Source organism: Homarus americanus, unplaced genomic scaffold (genome assembly GCF_018991925.1).
Source record: "Homarus americanus isolate GMGI-L3 unplaced genomic scaffold, GMGI_Hamer_2.0 scaffold39155, whole genome shotgun sequence".
NCBI classification, from domain to species: domain Eukaryota; kingdom Metazoa; phylum Arthropoda; class Malacostraca; order Decapoda; family Nephropidae; genus Homarus; species Homarus americanus.
Genome location: NW_024737042.1, coordinates 2,078,044 through 2,099,759, shown reverse-complemented (window position 1 = coordinate 2,099,759; position 21,716 = coordinate 2,078,044). Strand labels below are relative to the sequence as shown.

General features: G+C 38.9%; 2 protein-coding genes across 3 annotated transcripts in view; one reads left to right on the top strand and one right to left on the bottom strand.

The window, feature by feature from the left end:
• The window catches only part of LOC121872566 (3-phosphoinositide-dependent protein kinase 1-like), a 37,750-nt gene extending 27,145 nt beyond the window's left edge, over window positions 1-10,605 (bottom strand). Inside the window, exons 1-3 of one of the 2 annotated variants that reach the window (XM_042375382.1) lie at window positions 10,509-10,605; window positions 417-507; window positions 91-139 (exon numbers count right to left, since the gene is read on the bottom strand). In XM_042375382.1, the coding sequence (XP_042231316.1) occupies window positions 91-139; window positions 417-487 (120 nt within the window). In that variant the 5' untranslated portion in view covers window positions 488-507; window positions 10,509-10,605. The remainder of the gene's footprint in view (window positions 1-90; window positions 140-416; window positions 508-10,508) is intronic. The other variant, XM_042375383.1, reaches the window with a different exon arrangement.
• A 2,094-nt stretch (window positions 10,606-12,699) lies between these two features.
• Window positions 12,700-21,716, top strand: part of LOC121872766 (signal recognition particle subunit SRP68-like) — a 24,971-nt gene continuing 15,954 nt past the window's right edge. Inside the window, 4 exon segments of the mRNA XM_042375821.1 lie at window positions 12,700-12,828; window positions 18,927-19,112; window positions 19,457-19,611; window positions 19,954-20,090. Of these exon segments, the coding sequence (XP_042231755.1) occupies window positions 12,741-12,828; window positions 18,927-19,112; window positions 19,457-19,611; window positions 19,954-20,090 (566 nt within the window). The 5' untranslated portion in view covers window positions 12,700-12,740.

Below are 21,716 nucleotides of genomic sequence, written 5' to 3'. Positions count from 1 at the left end.
CCGTACAGTATCATGACTGATGAAGAAGTCGTAACCTACAACTTGGACACTTGAGAATGTACAGTACAGTACTGTATAAATAGTGTGTACCTTTTCTACCCTTGGTGATCGTGGCATGCTGGAGCCGTCTGATGATATTCTAAAAGGAAACAAAAAGGCAAATTTATTAAAGAACAACACTAGACAGGGAGGGGCTTCACATCTAACAGACCCTCAATAAAATGGACTTTCATCTCCATATAGTTTGTTAAATAGAGGTTTTGCTGTATTACTCAATGGCTAAAAAAACAAAAACAGTACAGTACAGTACGGTACATCACAGTATATACTTTCATGAGTTACTGCCTGTACTAGACGATTACCATAATATAATTTAACAATAAAATAAATTTCATACCGAAAGTACAATTCCTCACCTGCTGCTGTTGCCATTAATTTGTTGATTTGGAGCAAGTTTGTTTATGCCACGTTCTGTCTCCATTGTCATACCATAGTCTGTCGGAGGAACTAGAATAATAGCATCACTGAAAAGGTCTTTAAAGCAAAAGTGAACAGCAGTTTCTTTCTATGGGCATTTTATTTACCATCGTGGCAACATTAGAATAATATTACTCATAGAACAATCAATTAATCATAGTACAGGGTACCTTGCTCATATCTGAGGGTTGGCGACCACAGTCCCTCCACTCTAAACATTCTCGGCCTGTTGTTACCAATCCTCTAATGTTTTATATCTCTCTGGGGACCCAGTTTTTATTTTCACTCATACATCCCCAGTCTCTGCCTTCCCCTGGCCCTCCTACCCTCAACTTTGCCCTTTAATATTTCTGTTATTATCTCTTCATCCCTAATTACTGTACATGACCAAACTATCTCATATTTCTTTTTCTGTACATTTCAAGTATTTCTCTTTAATGTTTTGCTAATCTTAATACCATATTTTACAACATATGGCACATTTTCTTGTCTGAAAAATGGCAAAAAAATTCAGCCTGCATCCTACATGTGAAGTTGATGTCTCCCATAAGCTAATGAATCCCCCAGTTCCTGTCTCCAATAGACTAAATTCTACCTAACTCAACTGCAAATTTAAAAATATGTTATTGCTTACTTAAACACATTAATATTAATTTTAATAAAATAAAAAAATAATTATTGTATACAGTATAAAAAAGCTCGATTTATAACTACTGTACTTTTACTTACTTTCTTTTATCCTCTTCACCAATGATCGGCTCGTTAGCCGCTTGGGTGATCGGTCACGTCTGTTACGCACTGTTAGCAAGTACTGGGCATGCACCGGCTCCTGAATGTATTTGAACCTGCTCCAGTGCTTGTTAATTCTGGTCTTGAAAGAGCTCACACTCAGTGCCGTCACAACACTTTCTGGTAGATTGTTCCGAGAGTTCATAACTCTCACTTCGAAAAAGTTACACCTCACGGATTTTTGGGCTTGCGGTTTCTTCAACCTTGAGCTGTTACCCCTTGTGGGGCAAGTGTCCGCCAGCTCCAGCCTTATGGTTATCCAGCATAAAGCAAAATCCTTGTTTAATGATTTAAAGGCAGCAGAGGGTGAAGTATCGAAGTATGAGATCTTTACGGCCAGCCGAGGATAGTTTCAATGTTTTAAGCACCGTTATAACTTCCATAATATTAAGATGACTGGTGAAGCTGCTTGTTCAGATACGGTTGCTGCCGAGATATTCCCGCCGAAGTTCAAAAGCATTATGGAGGAAGGAGGCTACTCAGTGAAGCAAGTCTTCAATGTGGATGAGACTGGTCTCTTTTGGAAGAGAATGCCCAAGAGAACCTACATCTTCAAGGAAGAAAGAAGAGCGACAGGTTTTAAAGCAGCAAAAGACCACTTGACGCTGCTGCTTATCGCAAACACTGTTGGCGACTTCAAGCTGAAGCCTATGCTAATTTTTCGCGCTGCCAACTCACGTGTCATGAAGGGTTACTCTAAGGATCATCTGCCTGTTATCTACAAGGCAAATAAGAAGGCGAGGATAACCAACGCCATATTTAGCCAGTGGTTAACTTTGTACACCGTCCCTGCACTGAAGGATTATTGTGCCAAGGAGAACCTGGACTTCAAAATTCTTCTTGTCATTGACAATGCTCCAGCGCATCCTCCCAGTCTTGATGGCTTACATGACAATGTTCGAATTGTCTTCCTGCTCCCCAACACAACAGCACTACTGCAGCCTATGGAACAAGGTGTTATCGCCGCATTCAAGGCATATTATTTATGGCATACCATGGACCAACTGCTCAAGGCTACCGACGGAGAAAATAAACCTACGATCCGAGACTATTGGCAGGGCTTCAACATTCTTCATGCAATTGACAACATTGGCAAGGCATGGGAAGAAGTTTCAGAAAGTTGCCTGAATGGTGTGTGGCGTAAGTTATGGCCCGAGTGCGTGAACAGTTTTATGGGATTCACAGACTTAGTCCCATCTGTGAATAGGGATATCCTCAGCTTGGCTAGACAGGCAGGCTTTCATGAGTTGGAATCTGAGGATATTGAGCAAGTCCTGGCATTCCATACAGAAGAGCTTACTAATGAAAATCTGCAACTGCTAACAAAACACAGTGCCGCTGAAGACGACGACAAAGACGAAGAACCACAACTACCAAGAGGATGGCAGAAGCGTTCGACATGATCCAGCAAGGTATACAAATCTTTATTGATGACAACCCAAACAAAGAACATAGCTCAAAGATTGTATGCAACATGGAGGAAACTCTTAGTTGCTATAATGAGATATACAAGGGCATAAAAAATAGTAACACCAAGCAGTCAACGCTGGATTTTTTTCCGTCGCCGGAAGGCAGAAGCAGTGCTCTTCACAACATCCTGCAAGCGAGGAGCAACCAGCAGTGGAGGAACCCCAGTTAGAGCGGGAGGAAGAGCCACCAGCCGGGTCTCAGTGACTCACCACCCTCCTCCTCCGCTCCACTACCCACCACACACTCGCTTCACCAACTCCGTCCATCAGTGAATACAATACAAAATGATTTAGTTTATTTATATATCCTATTTCTATAAAAATGCCATTGAATTTCTGTATATGTACTGTATTTTATGGGGCAAAGGGAGGCTGGGGAACGTAAATTCCGCATTTTATCTATTTATTATGGGGAAAATTGATTCCATTAACGTTGTTTCCGTTAACGTTGCAGTTTTCAGGAACGAAACCACGACGTTAAGCAAGGACTTACTGTACACTGTATTTTGCAGGGTGTGGTTAGAAATGTCATTGTTTACACGCTGCTTGCCTCCTCCTGGGTGGGAGGTAGAGCGGATGGAGGGTGAGCCGCTGCCCCCTGGCTCTGTGTCGGCACTCTTGCTTCCACTACCCTCCCCCTGGATAATAACCCATGTACATACGTTCCTCCTCGATTCCTCCCTCCTCTGCTTCAAGCCCTGCAGGAGCTTCTTGAGCTGTTCCCTCTGCATTACCGTGCGGTCTGGATGAATGAATAAATTCCGAAATGCCTCACACCGTGCTAAGTTCTTCAATTCAAGTTACAGTATTTATAACCTCTTCTGCGGTCACTGATATCACTATGAACTGTCTTAACTAAAGGCACAATACTACACTCTTTGGTTGGCCTTTCGATGGTCAGTCACAGCCGTGAACACAACTCAAAAATTAGAAATTAAAATCTTGTCACATGACAATGGTTGTATGCCTCCCGACCTGGGCTGTACCTCCAGTCAGCACGACCCGCTGACTTAACCTAAGACGATTAATGTCCGTACAGCAGACACCCAACTCTTCAAAGATAGCTAAAGGCGCCCACATACTATCATATATGTTTGTCAAATATGAAATTTGATCATACAATTTGAGTGTGCGGGCAAGTTTGAAAAAGATTAAACAAGTTTGGTATTTTCTCGTCCAACATGACATTTGTCAAACATGTTGGGTAGCGTGTGGCAATGTATAATCAAACATGCTCAGTGAAGTAGCGGTAGCCATGGCGATCGCACGGGACTCCCATGAGTTTGGAGAGTTTATTAAACTTTATAAACAGTTTCCATCATTGTGGCAGATAAAAAGTGAAGATTACAAGAATAGATCTCTTAACCCTTAAGCCACGGTTGAAGTTCCCGAACGCCGGACCGGCGCACCCCGGGTGACGTTCCAGAACATGCGCCTTTTCCCTCCACTGTTTAAATGCCCAGCACGGGTTATCAGATTCCAGTGTGGCCACACGCTTGGCCACAGGGAAGCTGTTGTATCTAAATAATATTGCTAAAAGTAGTGTAGTTGTATTTTTTTTTTTTACGGGGATTAGCCCACCTGGGTACAGGTCACTGACCCACATCGGGCCCTGGGGGCGAAATTGCAGTAGTAGTAATAATAATAATAATAATAATAATAATAATAATAATAATAATAATAATAATAATAATAATAATAATAATAATAATAATAATAATAATAATTCATAGTAAATAAAATTTATAATAAAAATAAAATAAAATAATAATGATAGCAATAATAATAATCACACTAATAACAATAATAAATACAGTGGTCCCTCGGTTAACGAGCACAATTATTTCCAGAAGGTTGCTCGTTAACCGAAAAATTCGTTAACCGAAACTATTGTTTCAATGGGTTGGGTAATTGGTTCCAGCTCACCGAAAATTGCCTAAGATCAACAAAAAAGGTAGTAAAGTACACTTACTTTGAGGTGTGTATGTAGAAGGCTCCTCGATGATGATGATGGGAATTAGAATGGGGGTGGAGGAGAAGGGAGAAGAGAAGGCATTGGGGTGGAAGAGAAGTCACCCCATGGCACCATTTCACCCATAAAATTTTAGTTCTCTTGGTGTAATTCAAGATTATTTTCTTTAAATCAACACTGCACTGCAATATATATTGTCAATATGTAAAATAAATTTCAAATTGACCAATAATTTGCTTGGAAACACAGAAAAAAAGCGTTTAGTTGAAGAGTTTCAAGCAAGATGTTACCTCCACTGAAAAGACAGAGACTGATGCCTGTTTGGTGTGTTGACAGGCTGTTTGGCACGCATAAAACTAGTTTCCTGTACTTCAATTATGTTCAATAATTGTTAAAATGACTAAAAAATTAATATTAAACTTTTAAAATTATTGAATAGTATAAACTTCTTGATATTTACTAAAATAGTAAGGAATTTAAGCCCTAGAACCGATTACTGTATTGGCGGACTAATACTACAGCTGGTGGACCGCCAAATGCAAGCGAAAACATGTGGAAGGTCGCTCGTTAAAAACTCGTTAATTGAGGGATTGCTCGTTAACCGAAGTTAAGAATCTTATTGAAGGTAAACCGTTAACCGAAACTAGTTAACCGAGGCGCTCGTTAACCGAGGGATCACTGTAATAATAAAGAACTATAAAGAAATACAAAAATTAAAAAGAAAAATTAAATAGTGAGAAACGATATACATTATGTATGTTGTGTTGTCGAAGTACAAGAAACAATTGAAGCCCTGCAATTGCGTGTAAATGAGGCAGAAAGACAAATCAGCAACCTGGAACTTGGTCACAATTTTGGTGATGCCATACAGCAGCAGGGTCTACCATTAGACAACACATTATGCTTCCAATATCTTCCCAGGAGGTAGTACCTCCCTGTTTGATACCTGCCTACTGCCTACTACTGTAGTGTAGTATTATTTGAAAATAATGCTATGATTATGTTATAAATGTATTTATTTGTTGAATTATTATTACTGTATTTTATGTATTACTTATTTTACCAAACACAAAGACAGCCAGACAGCCTGGCGACCGACTGCGTGTGTTGCCAAGCACTTTTTATGAAAAATAATGCAAATAAAATATTCGAAATGAATTATTTATAGCAAATAAGTACTGTACAGTGGTCCCTCGGTTAATGAACACAATTCGTTCAAGAGGGTCGTTTGATAACCGAAAATTTCGTAAACCAAATCCATTTGTTTCAATGGGATATCGGGTAATTGGCTCCAGCTCACCAAAAAGTTCATACAAAGTAAAAAAAAAAATGCAGTAAAGTATGTAGAAGGTTCCTGGTTGATGATGATGATGAGAATTAGAAGTGGGGGTGGAGAAGGGAGAAGAGAAGGAAGTGGGGATGGAGGAGAAATCACCTTTCAGGGGACCCATGTTTGATGCAGTAATTTCACCAATAAAATTTTAAGTTCACTACGTGTAATTCAAGATTATTTTCTTTAAATCAACACTGCACTGCACTATATATTATCAATATGTTAACTAAATTTCAGAATGACCAATAATTTCAATGTAAAAATGCAAAAATATTCAAGACACCAACAAAATCGATGTTCACTCCACTGTCAACAAAGCCCAACTGACACCTGGTGGCTGAGTCAAGCATCTGATGGGTGCACAAAAAACTAGTTCCCTCTACTGCATATATTATCAATATGTTAAATAAATGTTAAAATGACAAACAATTTTAATATAACAAATGCAAAAATATTAAAGAACACAACTTTCATGATATTTACTCCACTGGAAACGAATGTAAACATAGAACAGATTACTGAATTGGCTGACTAGCTCATCAGCTGAGCAGCTGATGCTCACAACAAAACGTGATGTTTGTAAGGATTTTGTTAATCAAAGTTTTGTTCATTAACTGAATTGAAGATCCTTATGGGAGGTAATTCGTTAACTGAAATTTCGTTAATCGACCGTTCGTTAACCGAGGGACCACTGTATTATGATCAGTAAATATATGCATTACTGCCCATCTCAGACACAAAGGCAAGCTAAAGATAGCTGCTAAGTGTGCTGCCAGGGAAGTTTCTAGAGGGTCAATATATAGTTTTTGTTACTTATTTTTTATTGTTTTGTCATTTAAAAATGTTGAAAATTATTTTTGGAAAGTGGATTTTTCTCATTTACCCCCCGGTGGGGGTACTGCCAGCGGCACCATAACCCGGGGCTTAAGGGTTGAACATGAATGTTATGGGAAATTAACGGAAAATATGAAAGAAATTATCCCTACTGCGACCAAGGCCACAGTGACTAAGAAAATTAATTCCTTCCTCTTTTTTATGTATGGCGTCACTTTCTCCAACAATTCAACGAAAGTTTCACTATCCATTCTCAAAAAGTTCTTATATTCGTGAGGAGATGATACCACTAGTTCCTTTAATAGGGCGTCATGAGAGAACTTGGGTCTTTTTATGTACCATTCCTTCGTCCATAATTTTCTTTTTCGTTTTTCTTTGAAGTCTCTGTTTCAAGAGCAAGTATAATAGCAATACAGGCTGCCTCCTTACTCATGCTGTGTTGAGGCGGTGCGTACAAGACACCAACTGAAGTTTGATCATTCTAGTTGTAAAGTGTGTGGCGATGTATGATCAAACATTATGTTTGACAAACATATTTGATAGTGTGTGGGTGCCTAAGCAGTAACTATTTCTGAACTCTTACATGCATTACAATCTGTTAATGCCATACCTGCAACATTTATTTTTAAATCTACAAATACCTGATACAGGAGGTCCTTCTTATTAGTGTCTTCATTAAAAGTGATTTCGCACTTAAATGGTCAAATAGTTGTGGACCTACACATAAAAAAGTCCCCGCAGTTAAGAGGATTCTAAGGCTGAAATCAGTCAATCTTTGGGAACACAAGTGTTTGAGTGATTGAAATTCCTGCCTGCTTCCCATTCTCTTAAAGGTCATCCTTCTCACTTGTGCTATACTTGCTCAGTACCAGTTGCCTGTCTCTACAGGCATTATTTTGAAGTGCTCTAAGAACTATAATTATCAACTTTGTTGTGCCTCTGGTGACATTGGTGGACTATTTTTGTAGCCATTAGTTCCAAACCAAAGCAAGGTGGTGTAGTGACTTAAAGGAAGCATAGAAGCTATGGGATGGATGTGAAATTAGAAGTTACATGTTATAAATAAAGTGGTGAGCATGTCTCAATGAACCACTTTCCCTGAAATGAGTGTGTGAGTGCATGGTTAGGTTAGGTAGCATGTGCCACGTCAACACACCAACCCCAAACAACTTTAAGTGCCTTAAATAAGTTAGAAAGTTAAATAATTTCATAAAATAATGTGTAAGCAAATGTTTCGAAGGTATATATAAATTAAACTTAATGCGTGTCACTACAATGTGATGGTCCCGATGACACTCTATTCCTATCAATTCTTATGGGAATTAATTCCCCTTTATAAGTGGTTCCATTATCAGTGGGTTTTTTCTGGTCCCTATTAACCACTTTAGTGTTGTATCCATCTACTCTAGTGGGGTATCCATCGGTGTACCCCCAACTCGGCCCATCTTAAATAACCAACTCGGCCCATTTTACATAACCAACTTGGCCCACACACTACTAACTCGGCCCACACATTACTAACTCAGCCCACCTTGCACACTTCAAACAAGTGGCTGACTAGGGGTCCGACTAATTACCCAAATGTAGCCGCAATTAAGTCAAATAATGGTCCTACATGAATAAATCGGACTGCCAACCACTTCTCGACTAGTATTTGGTGTCACAAAGTAAAAAAAAATTGGTAAACTTAATTTAATCTGAGTTAATAGATTGAGTGCATGTACCTAACCTAACCTAACCTAACCTAACCTAACACAACCTAACACAACTCAGATTAAATTTAGTTTACCAATTTTTTTGTGACTTTATGACACCAAATAATAATCGAGAAGTGATTCACAGCCCAATTTACGCTTGTAGGACCATCATTTGACTTCATTGTGACTACATTTGGGTACATTTGGGTAATTACTCGCTTCCTCGGTACATGCACGCGATCTATTAACTCAGATTAAAGTAAGTTTTCCAATTTTTTTTACTTTGTGACACCAAATACTAGTCGAGAAGTGGTTGGCAGTCCGATTTATTCATGTAGGGCCATTATTTGACTTTATTGCAGCTACATTTGGGTACATTTGGGTAATTAGTCGGACCGGCTGACTAGAGGTTCAGGAATGACATCCAGACCCAATCTGCTCGGAGTGTATTTAAAAGGAATGTCTGCACAAATAATGACTGTGAAGGGTGGCACAATCGCCTTAACTTGAAAGCAAGAAAAGGACAACTTAACTTCTATCTATTAATCAAACTACTTCATAATGAAGCAAAACTAGTGACACTCTAGGTGCGGCTCTTGTCCAACGGTAAAGTACTATGAAAACAACGGGCCAAATATGTACTGTACATCACCAAGAACAGCTCTTCAAGCTGTGGGATGAATTCAGTAGTGGACGAAAATCTGCTAAAAATTTGCTACGAGCCGTTTCACATCACGTTACTGCTTATCAGTAATGTTTGTACTTTTATGCTGCTTTTTATCATTGTACTTTTGTACTTTTATCATTCATGCAAAAATATATGTGTAAAATGTGTTCATTAACTTAAGAGGACTGAGTTGGTTATACGAGATGGTCCGAGTTGGTATATGATGGTCCGAGTAGGATGTGGGCCGAGTTGAACTGTATTTGTATCCATCTACTCTACCACTGTATCCATCTACTCTACCACTGTATTCATCTACTCTACCACTGTATCCATCTACTCTACCACTGTATCCATCTACTCTACCACTGTATCCATCTACTCTACCACTGTATCCATCTACTCTACCACTGTATCCATCTACTCTACCACTGTATCCATCTACTCTACCACTGTATCCATCTACTCTACCACTGTATCCATCTACTATACCACTGTATTCATCTACTCCAGTGCTGTATCCATCTACTCTACCACTGTATCCATCTACTCTACCACTGTATTCATCTACTCTCATCTACTCCACTGTGCTGTACTCTACCACTGTATCCACTCTACCACTGTATCCATCTACTCTACCACTGTATATCATCTACTCTACCACTGTATCCATCTACTCTACCACTGTATCCATCTACTCTACCACTGTATCCATCTACTCTACCACTGTATCCATCTACTCTACCACTGTATCCATCTACTCTACCACTGTATCCATCTACTCTACCACTGTATCCATCTACTCTACCACTGTATCCATCTACTCTACCACTGTATCCATCTACTCTACCACTGTATTCATCTACTCTACCACTGTATCCATCTACTCTACCACTGTATCCATCTACTCTACCACTGTATCCATCTACTCTACCACTGTATCCATCTACTCTACCACTGTATTCATCTACTCTACCACTGTATCCATCTACTCTACCACTGTATCCATCTATTCTACTTCTGTATCAATCTGCTCAAGTATTGTATCCTAAAATTCCTTATAAAATACAGATTACACAAGAACTGTGGATAAAGGTGTTAACCTTAGGCCTCTATTAACATGGAGTTGAAAATATCGACGATTTCATCCCAACTTTTGGTTGTTAACAATTATCTCAGCCTTTGAGTGTTACACACCAACTCAGACAAACATACTTAATACGTGCTAATCGCCGTGCTAGTGCTAGTTGATATTATAAGTCAATATACTCACAAAAGGTTTCAAGACTCCACCAACACTAGTTCCCTTTACATTAGGACCTGCAGCTGATGCATACCAACCACACTAAAATAAATAAATACATATTTTAACATGAATATGTATCTATTAATATAATTTTCATTATTTATTTATCTATAAACTAAAATAGTGTCTATCTTATTATTTTAATTGACTATTAAAGTTGGATAGAAGCATTTTTTTAGAGATAAGTATAATACTGCTCGTAGTCAATAGTGGTGTCAGGTTGGCCAGCCTGAGACAGCAGCAGAGGAGGAAAACTTGACCTGCAGTCCCCGTTTTCTCCTTTACACTCTCACTATAAGAATGTCATTTTATCACCATTAACATGACGTATTATTAGTTTATTCTTCCCATACAAAAGTCGAACATAGAGCAGACAATCGTACCATCGTTGACTTTTTTTTTTAAATATTCGTCTTCTTAACTAATTTCAATGTCATTCATATTCTTGCTACAACAATATATATTTTCTGCGTGTATTACTCCAATAAATCAATGGTTTATAATTTTAAATGCGACTATTGATATTCATAAAACCTATGTTCTTCATCAGGAGATTATGTTATTGACTAAGCACCAATTTAAGTCATCCGTTTAATATTTTTCATCACACAAACTCCCCATGGAAACATTGGGGGATATCTAATGTTCTTTGACAATGACTGTCCAATTATTCCCTTCTCACACGACCTAAAAACTGTTCAAGGTATTAAGTCGCATATTAAAATGTAATCAGTCAATTTTGTGTAGCATATGAGGTCTGGGTAGTTAAGCAGGTGCAATATGTGAGGTCTGGGCAGTTAAGCAGGTGCAGTATGTGAGGTCTGGGCAGTTAAGCAGGTGCAGTATGTGTGGTCTGGGTAGTTAAGCAGGTGCAGTATGTGTGGTCTGGGTAGTTAAGCAGGTGCAGTATGTGAGGTCTGGGTAGTTAAGCAGGTGCAGTATGTGAGGTCTGGGTAGTTAAGCAGGTGCAGTATGTGAGGTCTGGGTAGTTAAGCAGGTGCAGTATGTGAGGTCTGGGTAGATAAGCAGGTGCAGTATGTGAGGTCTGGGTAGATAAGCAGGTGCAGTATGTGAGGTCTGGGTAGATAAGCAGGTGCAGTATGTGAGGTCTGGGTAGATAAGCAGGTGCAGTATGTGAGGTCTGAGGGGTAGATAAGCAGGTGCAGTATGTGGTCTGGGTAGATAAGCAGGTGCAGTCTGTGCAGTATGTGGTCTGGGTAGATAAGCAGGTGCAGTATGTGAGGTCTGGGTAGATAAGCAGGTGCAGTATGTGAGGTCTGGGTAGATAAGCAGGTGCAGTATGTGAGGTCTGGGTAGATAAGCAGGTGCAGTATGTGTGGTCTGGGTAGATAAGCAGGTGCAGTATGTGAGGTCTGGGTAAATAAGCAGGTGCAGTATGTGAGGTCTGGGTAAATAAGCAGGTGCAGTATGTGAGGTCTGGGTAGTTAAGCAGGTGCAGTATGTGAGGTCTGGGTAGATAAGCAGGTGCAGTATGTGAGGTCTGGTTAGGTTCGGTTTGGTCATTTATCTTACTTTTCCTTTTATCCTCTTCACCACTGATCGGCTCGTTAGCCGCTAGGGCGATCGGTCACGTCTCTGTTACTCTCTGTTGGCAAGTACTGGGCATGCCCCGGCTCCTGAATGAACCTGATGAAGAGGATAAAAGTAAAAAGTAAAAGTAATATTTTACATGTCAGAGAAGTGTTCATAAACTAATAAATAATAAAAAGGAAAAAGTTATCTTTAAAAAATTTCTTATAATTACATGTTGGAGGGAGGGTTTGTCTATAACGATATGTGCAGTCTGCCTCTGTTGGTCAAAGCAGGTGTCTTTATGGTGTTCTTCATCTGTTTGAAATTATTAACATGGACTTAAAGTCTGAAGAATAGAAAAAATGGGGGCGTTTGTCCTATTTTTTTTTACTCAAGATAAGGTTTTTTTTGTCTTACTTTACACTTTACCTGGGTTTTTTTGTCCTGCGTGGGTTTTGTCCTTCACTTGTCACTGATCTATGGGTTAATGTTTCTAGTGTCTTTGAATTTGAGGAGGGGGGACTTATCTGAGTTCTGGGGGCAGTAAAATGGTCACTTAAAAAGAAGACATTAAAAAGGTGTATTTGAATTTAGCGGGGAGAGAGTTAGAAGGTGAGGATTTGGCAGTGGAGTAGTTAGTGTCCCGGGCGGGTAGGTGGAGCAGTGATGGCGGCCACTGACATGATGACAGAAGGTGACGTCTCTCCTACAGACGGTGACCAGGAAAGGGAGAAAGCATTATATACCCTTAAAGGTAGGAAGATGATGGTGATAATGAGTCTGTTTTTATTGAGCTGTGGAGTATGGAGGAGATTCATGGTGATGGGGAGAGAGAAGATCAAGTCATCTGTTGGGCTGGGTGAAGGTAGCTACCATGAACACATGACATATTTTGACTGTTTACATTTCTCGTTAAATTGAAATGAAAGTTTATACAGTTTCCAGTGTTTATCTTGTTGAACGTAGATAAGCTAATGCTGTTAATAATATAAATTAATTACAGGGAAAATAAAAAACTATGACTTGTTTAATAGCATTTGGAGGAAGAGTTTAATTACAATCTTAGAAATGACTTGTTAGTAAATATGGTTTTAGTTTAATATTTGTTTGATGGAGTGTCATGATAGCCTATGGCCAGGAGTGTTGCCTGTGTAATGGGGGACTCTTAGCTACACACAATTGGAAAGTCAAACTTAACTTTTAACCCCCCAAGCTGTATCTGTGACTTTCATGGTGAAATTATAATTTCAGTCATCCACCTATTTGAAATGAGGGTCAAAATCTTTTCAAACACATCAGAAACCATTCAATGTCACGAAGTGAAGAGGCTGCACCTGGGACGTACCAAAAGTAAGGAGGCGTATCATATGTCCAACGAGATGAAGAAACTGTACTAGTTGAGAGTGAATGTGATAAAGACCTGGGTGTGTACGTTGACATTGATCTGAAGTTGTTGAGCAATTGCGAGAAAAAGGTGAACCAAGCAGCTAAATTAATAAGTTATAAGAAGGTCGTTCAGATATCTAGACGGTCCGTCCCTCGTAACGATCTTCAAGAGAGAGGTGCTTCCCCGCCTGGAGTACCGTCACCCCGTCTGATCCCCGAGATGTGCTAGGGACTGTCAGTTCATTGAAAATTACAAAAGAGCCACCAAGCTGGTGCCAGCACTCCGCCGCCTCAGCTACCCTGAGGAGAGATTACAGCGCCTAGCTTATACTACAGACTGGCGAGGGGGGACCTCAGTCAAGTGTCCATACCGGGAGCTGGCAGACGCTCACCCCACAAGGGGTCACAGCTCAAGATTGAAGAAGCCACAAGTCCAGAAAACTGTGAGGTGTAACTTTTTCGGAGTGAGGGTTGTAAACTCTTGGAACAATCTACCAGAGAGTGTTGTGACGGCACCGAGTGCGAGCTCTTTCAAGACCAGACTTGACCAACACTGGAGCAGGTTCAGGTACATTCAGGAGCCGGTGCATGCCCGGTACTTGCCAACAGTGCATAACAGAGACGTGACCGATCACCCAAGCAGCTAACGAGCCGATCAGTGATGAAGAGGATAAAAGTAAAAAAAAAAAGTAAAAGTTAGGTTCTGACAGCAACCTGCCCCCCAACCCCTTAGTCCCTAGAAACCCCCCAACATTGTAAGATAGCTGTACTAGGACAACAAAATTATGTTTTTTGCAATTTTTTTTTTGAGCTTCGGATGATTATGACCTTCACTTCCGTCAGAAATCACTCGTATTTTGGGAGGGGTAGAGGGGGGGGGGTAATTTCTAAACACCAAAACTGTAAAAACAGGAAAATAATCACTTTTTCCACTGCCATCGGTTAAATAAAGTAATTTTTTATAGGATTTGGGCTTTTCTAGGCTAGGCTAGGCTAGGGTAGGTTAGGTTAGGTTAGGATTCTTTAGTAAGGTTTTCAATTTCTATGATTGTGTTTTAATTCCACATTTTTCCCTTTTCTTCAAATCTCGTCATACTTTGTGCAAAATATGGTTGTATCTCATTAAATAACCATTGGCCCCAAAAGTGAAGGTCATATTTGTTCAAGCCACAACAAAAACATAAGAAAAAAGTATTAAAGTGATAGATATCTTGGTTGGACATGAACGAATACTTTAAGACTAATGGAATCTTTCTAAAGGGAATTTAATAATGAGGAAGTGTTTCTGTAGACTTACTTTATGTTACACTTGATTTATTTTTTGGGGGGAGGGTATTTTTATAGGAGTTTACAGAACATTCCTACGCCAAATCTATTATCATAAAAAAAAGGGTCTAATTTTAAGATAATTTTCTTCTATTACATTACCGTCAGAAACGTGTAATAACGGAGATAGCGCATACCAAATCTTTCTCTATTTAATTCCATTAATCTTCCCTTCATAAATCGTCATGCGATCCCGTACACGTCACGCAACTCGGAGTAAGGTAAGAAATAACAGTGATACCCTCATATGGTGAGAGTCTGGTTACGTAAAAACACGTGAGTTAGATTAGATCAGGTGAGATCAGGTTAGGTTAGGTCAGGTCATCCGAAAAAAGGGTTAGGTTTATATGTTAGTGTTTTTTGGTGTATTTTGTATTCACTTGGCCATGATTTTTGTCGTAAAACGCCCCACCCAAAACCTCGGTTCCAAACAGAATCCCCGATCTTGTTGGGGGTAGAAGGGGGCGATAACTAGAAAACAGGCTATTTTTGATGGAAATCAAGGTCAGAACCAATCAAAACATACAAAAAAACACTAGAAAAATATAGTTTTTACTTTCTAACAAAGTTGTGTGAACTACTATAAATTTATCATATATTGTAAGGTGGTGGATAAATTACTGGTCATGGCAAAATAGCCTACAGACTGTTTTTGGCTAGTTTGCCAGTCCCTAACCCAACCTAACTTAACCTTACCTTACATAATCTAATCTGAATATCTTGTGGACTGCATGCCATAGTAGTACCAATACAGTATATTATTACTGTACTTCTATTACATAAACAATAGATCGGCAAAATAGCCCTGTCATCTATTGGCGTGACCAGTAATTTAGCCTAACCCTGTTTGTAAAGTTTATTGTTAATTCTTTTTGATGGTTGCATATCTTTACCAACAACTTGTGCAAATATTTTTGGGTAGAAGGTAATGTAGCATAGGCTATGTAGGAGATCTCACACTAAGGATGGAGGTGAGAAGGGAAACTCACTATGGTGTTTTCTATAAATTATATTATATGTACAAATGTAGTGCTAGAGAGTTGCTGTGTGGTGAGGAGCTTGTTGAGAGGAGTTCTTGTCTGTTTGAGAGCGTTGAGTAGAATCCTGTTCACGGCGAGGCTGGGGGTATTTATACGAGTCCGCTGGAAGTGAGCAGCGCTGCTGATTGGCTGAGGTGAAAGGCGGAAACTGGCCAATCACCGCGCAGTCCGAAAGCTAGGCTTGGTCTGAGGAGCACACCACAGGGTCTGCTGGTCAGCGACAAATCGACGTTGTAGGGGAGAGTATTCACGACAGTAAATCCTTTCTTACCTCATGAAAATTATTCAAAAGGGAGAAAGAAAATCATTTTATACTAGACAGTGACCCCTCAATTAATGAACACAATTGGTACCACAGAGTCGTTCGTTAAATGAATGGGATATTGGGTAATTGGTTCCAACTCACAGAAAAAGTACATACAAAGTACTGTATACCGGTAATAGAATTAACCAAACATTAAATATAAACTAAATACAGTACGTACTGTACTGTACATTATACTGTACAATAATATATGAAAAACAATAGAATACTGTATTTTAACTTACTTTGAGGTGTATATGTCATATTCCCGGCAGCTTTGTTTACATATCAAACAGCTGATTGTAGAGGCAGTCGATAATGACATGCCATATTCTTTGCAGGGTGCATTGGTTCTAATGCTTTCTTCATGTTTCATAATAATTTCTGCACTGTAAATTATCAACATGTTAACTAAATTTCAGAATGACCAATAATTTTAATGTAAAATGCAAAAATATTTAAGAGAACAACAAACTCGATGTTTACTCCACTGTAAACAAAGTTAAACTGAGAAGCGTTGTTGGGTGATTCATTCAGTGATTGGCGCACAAAAACTGTTCCTTGTACTGTATATATTATCAATATGTTAACTAAATTTTAGAATGACCAATAATTTTAATATAAAAAATGCAGAAATGTTCAAGAGACCAACTTTCTTGTTATTTACTCCATTGGAAACGATTGTAAACATAGAACTGATTACTGTATTGGCGGACTGGCCGGTCAGCTGATCAGCTGATGCGCACAGCAAAACGTGTTTCTCAAGGCTTTCATTAATCGAATTGAAAATGCTTATGGGAGCTAATTCGTTAACCAAAATTTCATTTATTTAACCGTTCGTTAATCGAGGGACCACTGTATTATGTACAATATTATTTAAAAAAGGTAAAATGATAATTTCTGTAATTTCTGTTTTTTCAATGGTTTTTGGCATGTTTTGAATGATTTTGATCTTACCTAACCTAACCTAAGGTGGGTTAGGAAATTAGGTAGTTTAGATTGGATCATTTTATCACCACATGATATATATAGGTATACCAGTATCTGGTAATGTTTGCAAGTGTCTTGGATGTAAACAGTGGATATGGTGTTCAGTTGTTGAATACTGTTTGGGATAAGAAAACATTTATCTTTTACACACAAATTTTGTTAAGTTGTTGGTTAAGTAGCCAGCATTATACTGTACAATATTGTACATACAGCATGCCTTTCAAATTTGCTGATTTTTAATTCGTGGATGACACCCTGGATGTACCCAAGAATGTCTGAGGGTAGTTTTAAAGTTGCTGGCATTTTCACGGCCGGGACAGGGAGCCATTTGTTCGAGAGAGAGTAATTTCCTTTACCTGTACAGTATTGTATATACAGTATGTGTATGTGTGTAGACACACACACACACACAAAACACATACAAACAAATAAATAATGGGAAAATCCTCTCGCAAAATAATCAGAAACAAATGTCTTAAAAATGTTGAGTCTATCCTCAAGTCCACTCTGTGCTTTATTAATAACAAAGCACAGAGTGGACTTGAGGGTAGGCAAAACATTTTTAAGACATTTGTTTCTGATTATTTGTGAGAGAATTTCCCATTATTATTTGTTTGTGTTTTGTGTGTGTGTGTCCACACATATATACAATACAGGTAAAAAAAATAATTGTCCTAAGGGCAAACACATAAATGGAATATATATTTCTTTGTACACCAGTAAAACTGTAACACCCCCCCGTCAGCAAACGTTATTCGCGGATTTGGCGATTCACTGCCATTTTGAGAACCTAACCCCCATGAATTTGAAGTGCATGCTGTATTTGATGAGGTGTAGCAAGAGTGGCTCTAATGCTCTACTCTTGTCCTAACAGTCACTAGTTTGTACCCAGGACACCTTTAGTTCACCTAGGTGTGACACAAGGCAAGTGAAGGTTGTCAAATACTGTACAGTGTCTGTCTTGCTGCCACTATAGCCTACTGTACAGTGTGCTATATACAGTACTGTTCTGTATACCCTGCCTCTAATGAAGACCACCAGAGAAATGTGATGTATTATGACAGTGAAACATGGGCAGTTATAGAGGATGGCATGTGTAGGCTTGAGTGAGCTGAAATGAGAATGGTGAGGTGGTTGTGCAGTGTGATGATGCTGAAAACAGGAAGCCTTGTTCAGAGACCCAGCTGGGTATTGAGAGTACAGTATGTACTGTATCGGCCAAGATAATTTGGGCATGTGGAGAGAATGGATGTGGCCATTAATGTCAAGAGGTGCAGGAACCTAAATGTGGAGAGGAGGAGAGCCAGGGGCAGGCCAAGAATGACATGATGAGAGTTTGTAAGAAATAACATTGAGTTAAAAACCTGACGAGAGAGTGTGCAGCATGGAGAGCTGCCATCAGGTAATTGTGGCTAATGTTTACTAGTGTGGAAAATGACCATTAAACATTGATGATGATGACCCTATAGTACATGATACAGTAATGTACAGTATTTGATGGGTGAAAGGAAAACACAGGGTTGTTCTGATGTTCTTTATTCCTCTAACATTTTGGGTCGCACAGAACCCATCATCAGAGAGCCTGAAATGTTAGAGAAGTATAGAAAGTCAGCTCAATCCAGTGTTTCCTTCTCACCTCTCAAATACACTTGTCGTCATGGATAGATTACAGTATCTGTAATGTATAGTTGTGCTAACTGAAAATTTATACTGTATAAGTAAATTGCCTAAGGGAAGAATACAGGTACTGTGTATACTGTAGACAATTCAGTGTATTTGTTGTACTAATGGTTTACATTGTTGCAGTTTTAAGTGCTGTGAGAGATGCTCAACTTACTCATGGACTGCGACACAGTGACTACCAGCTGTACCGGCAGTACTGTAGTAGGCGGATACGACGGTTACGCAAAAACCTGGACTTCATCCAGGGCGATAAAAAGAACTTCCATAAAAAGCTTGTGACGGTGGATGTGGTAAAAGATGAGAGGTGAGGTTTACTGGAGTTAGTTCTATACTGGGGGATGTTGTGAATAAGATTATGAAGCTGGACTACAGTAATAGAATGTGTGATAACAGTACAGTACAATATGCCAGTCAAGTTGTCTGTACAAATGAAAGGAGTGGGATATCTGGAGGCCATCTTGTGTAGAGGGTTTATTTGTGAGTTTCCTTGCCGCTGATAGGGAAGATAGGTTCCAAGTGAATTTGGGTATAAAATATCTGGGAACTATTGATTTAAATTGTGATATGGTATTTAATATTTATTATTTTTTTTGTAATCACTGGCTGCGATAGTGACTAATGTGTTAATATCTTGTTTTTTGAATCCCTACCAGGTTTCTATATCCCTCTTATGACAATAGAACGGTATTGGGCGTACGCAATGCAGTTAAAAGAGGAGAGTCAACAAGACCCTCGGAAAAAGTTTTCCATGCGTAACAAACTTCGGAATGCAGCCAAATACGTTGCAAGTTTTGAAAAACTAGTGGAGGCAAGTTCTGTATTTGTGACAGTGTACATTATTTCTGTACAGTGAAACCTCCATATAACGGACTTCTCTCTCCATATAATCTCTAGATGGAGGGTTTCACATATAACGGACCTTCATATAGTGCAATTTCATCTCCATATTAGTCCATTGAATGGAAGTTTCTCTGTATGATTAAAAATAGTTTCCACAAAACCCCAGTCTCTAACCTAACCCAACCTCTATCTCTAATTAACTAAAGGCTGTGCACAATAGATCAGTTTCTTGGTATTGTGTAAATAATATTAATACTGTAATGGATTTTATAAATATCTCCAGATTATTTGTTTGTTATTCATTTGACAGGAGAGTGGGGTGTGTGATGCCAGGACACAGCTGGAGGTACAGGGATACTCAGCCTGGTTACAGGGGACAGTTTTATTTGAACTGGCAGACTGGACACATGAGTGGGCTAAGCCGGTGGAATTCTTCAATAAGGCTTTGTGAGTCCAGTAATTATTTTCCCTTTTTATTTGGATATTGAAACAGTTTATTTAACACAAAAAACAGATACAGAGTGGACAATAATAATAATATTGACATGACTGACCCAATTGAGAGCCTGAGCTCTCTTAGTTGAGAATGTTGCCATGCTAGTATTATCTCTTTAGTAACTAGGTAACATGTATTATATCAAATGTGATTGATTGACATAGCAAGAAGTTTGGTGTAATGCTATTGGCCATTAACTGGGGATGACTTGGAAATAAAATGACAGTAGTACCACGTTGTAAACAGCTCTTCTTGTCTCATAAGTGAAGATAAGCAGCGTTGGGTATGTTTATTACAGTACAGTACTAGGATGGGTGGCCCTTACAACACCATATGCTGCTGGAATAAGGAGTCTATTGGAAACAATCATCTCACGGCTTTGTCACCTGTCGTTGGTTAACGTTAATTGATTAAATTCGTGTAGTGCAGGTAAATGAAATATTTAGTGTTACAAATGCTACAACTTTGTTTATGTAATGGTGAAAATTATTGAATTTTGACAATAATTTTTGTGGTCAATTAAGGATAACCATTAGTATACCTCCAAATTCAACAGCTTTGGGGCTTTACCCATGTTGAATTACTCAGAGGATCTGAATTGTGCAAAGTGCTCTAATTTGTTTGGTGAATTTGGACATTTTGTTGAGGTACTCTACTGTAGTGGGGCTATTTGAACACAATACTGTACAAGAAAGCAAACCAAGATCAGATATTTGTTTTAAATCCAGGGGTTTAATTTATTTACAGGTCACACCCAATTTAGAAGTTTTTCCAATTATCTAAAAAAATACATATACAGGGGCCCCCCTCAAATTCGTGGATTTTATTTTCGCTGTCCTCTATTATTAAGTGGATAACACTGGATGTACCCAAGAATATCTGTGGGTAGTTTTAAAGTTGCCGGCATTTTTGCGGCTGGGACAGGGAACCCATTCATTCTAGAGACAGCAATTTCCTTTATCTGTACAGTATTGTATATATGTGTGTGTAGACACACACACACACACACAAAACACATTCAAATTAATAATAATGGGAAAATACTCACAAATAATCAGAAACAAATTTATTAAAAATGTGAGAGTCTACCTTCAAGTCCGTGCTTTATTACTTTACTAATGAAATACGGACTGTCATTCTGAGCCATCTATAGCATTAGTCTCTGTTTACAGGGTAATCTATAGTAGTCTCTCTGTTTACAGGCCATTTATAGCATTAGTCTCTGTTTTACAGGGCCATCTATAGCATTAGTCTCTGTTTACAGGGCCATATAACATTAGTCTCTGTTTACAGGGCCATCTTAGCATTAGTCTCTGTTTACAGGGCCATCTATAGCATTAGTCTCTGTTTACAGGCCATCTATAGCATTAGTCTCTGTTTACAGGAGCCATCTATAGCATTAGTCTCTGTTTACAGGGCCATCTATAGCATTAGTCTCTGTTTAGGGCCATCTATAGCATAGTCTCTGTTTAGGGTATACATATAGTCTCTGTTTCAGAGCCATCTATAACATTAGTCTCTGTTTAGGGCCATCTATAGCGTATCTCTGTTTACAGGGCCATCTATAGCATTAGTCT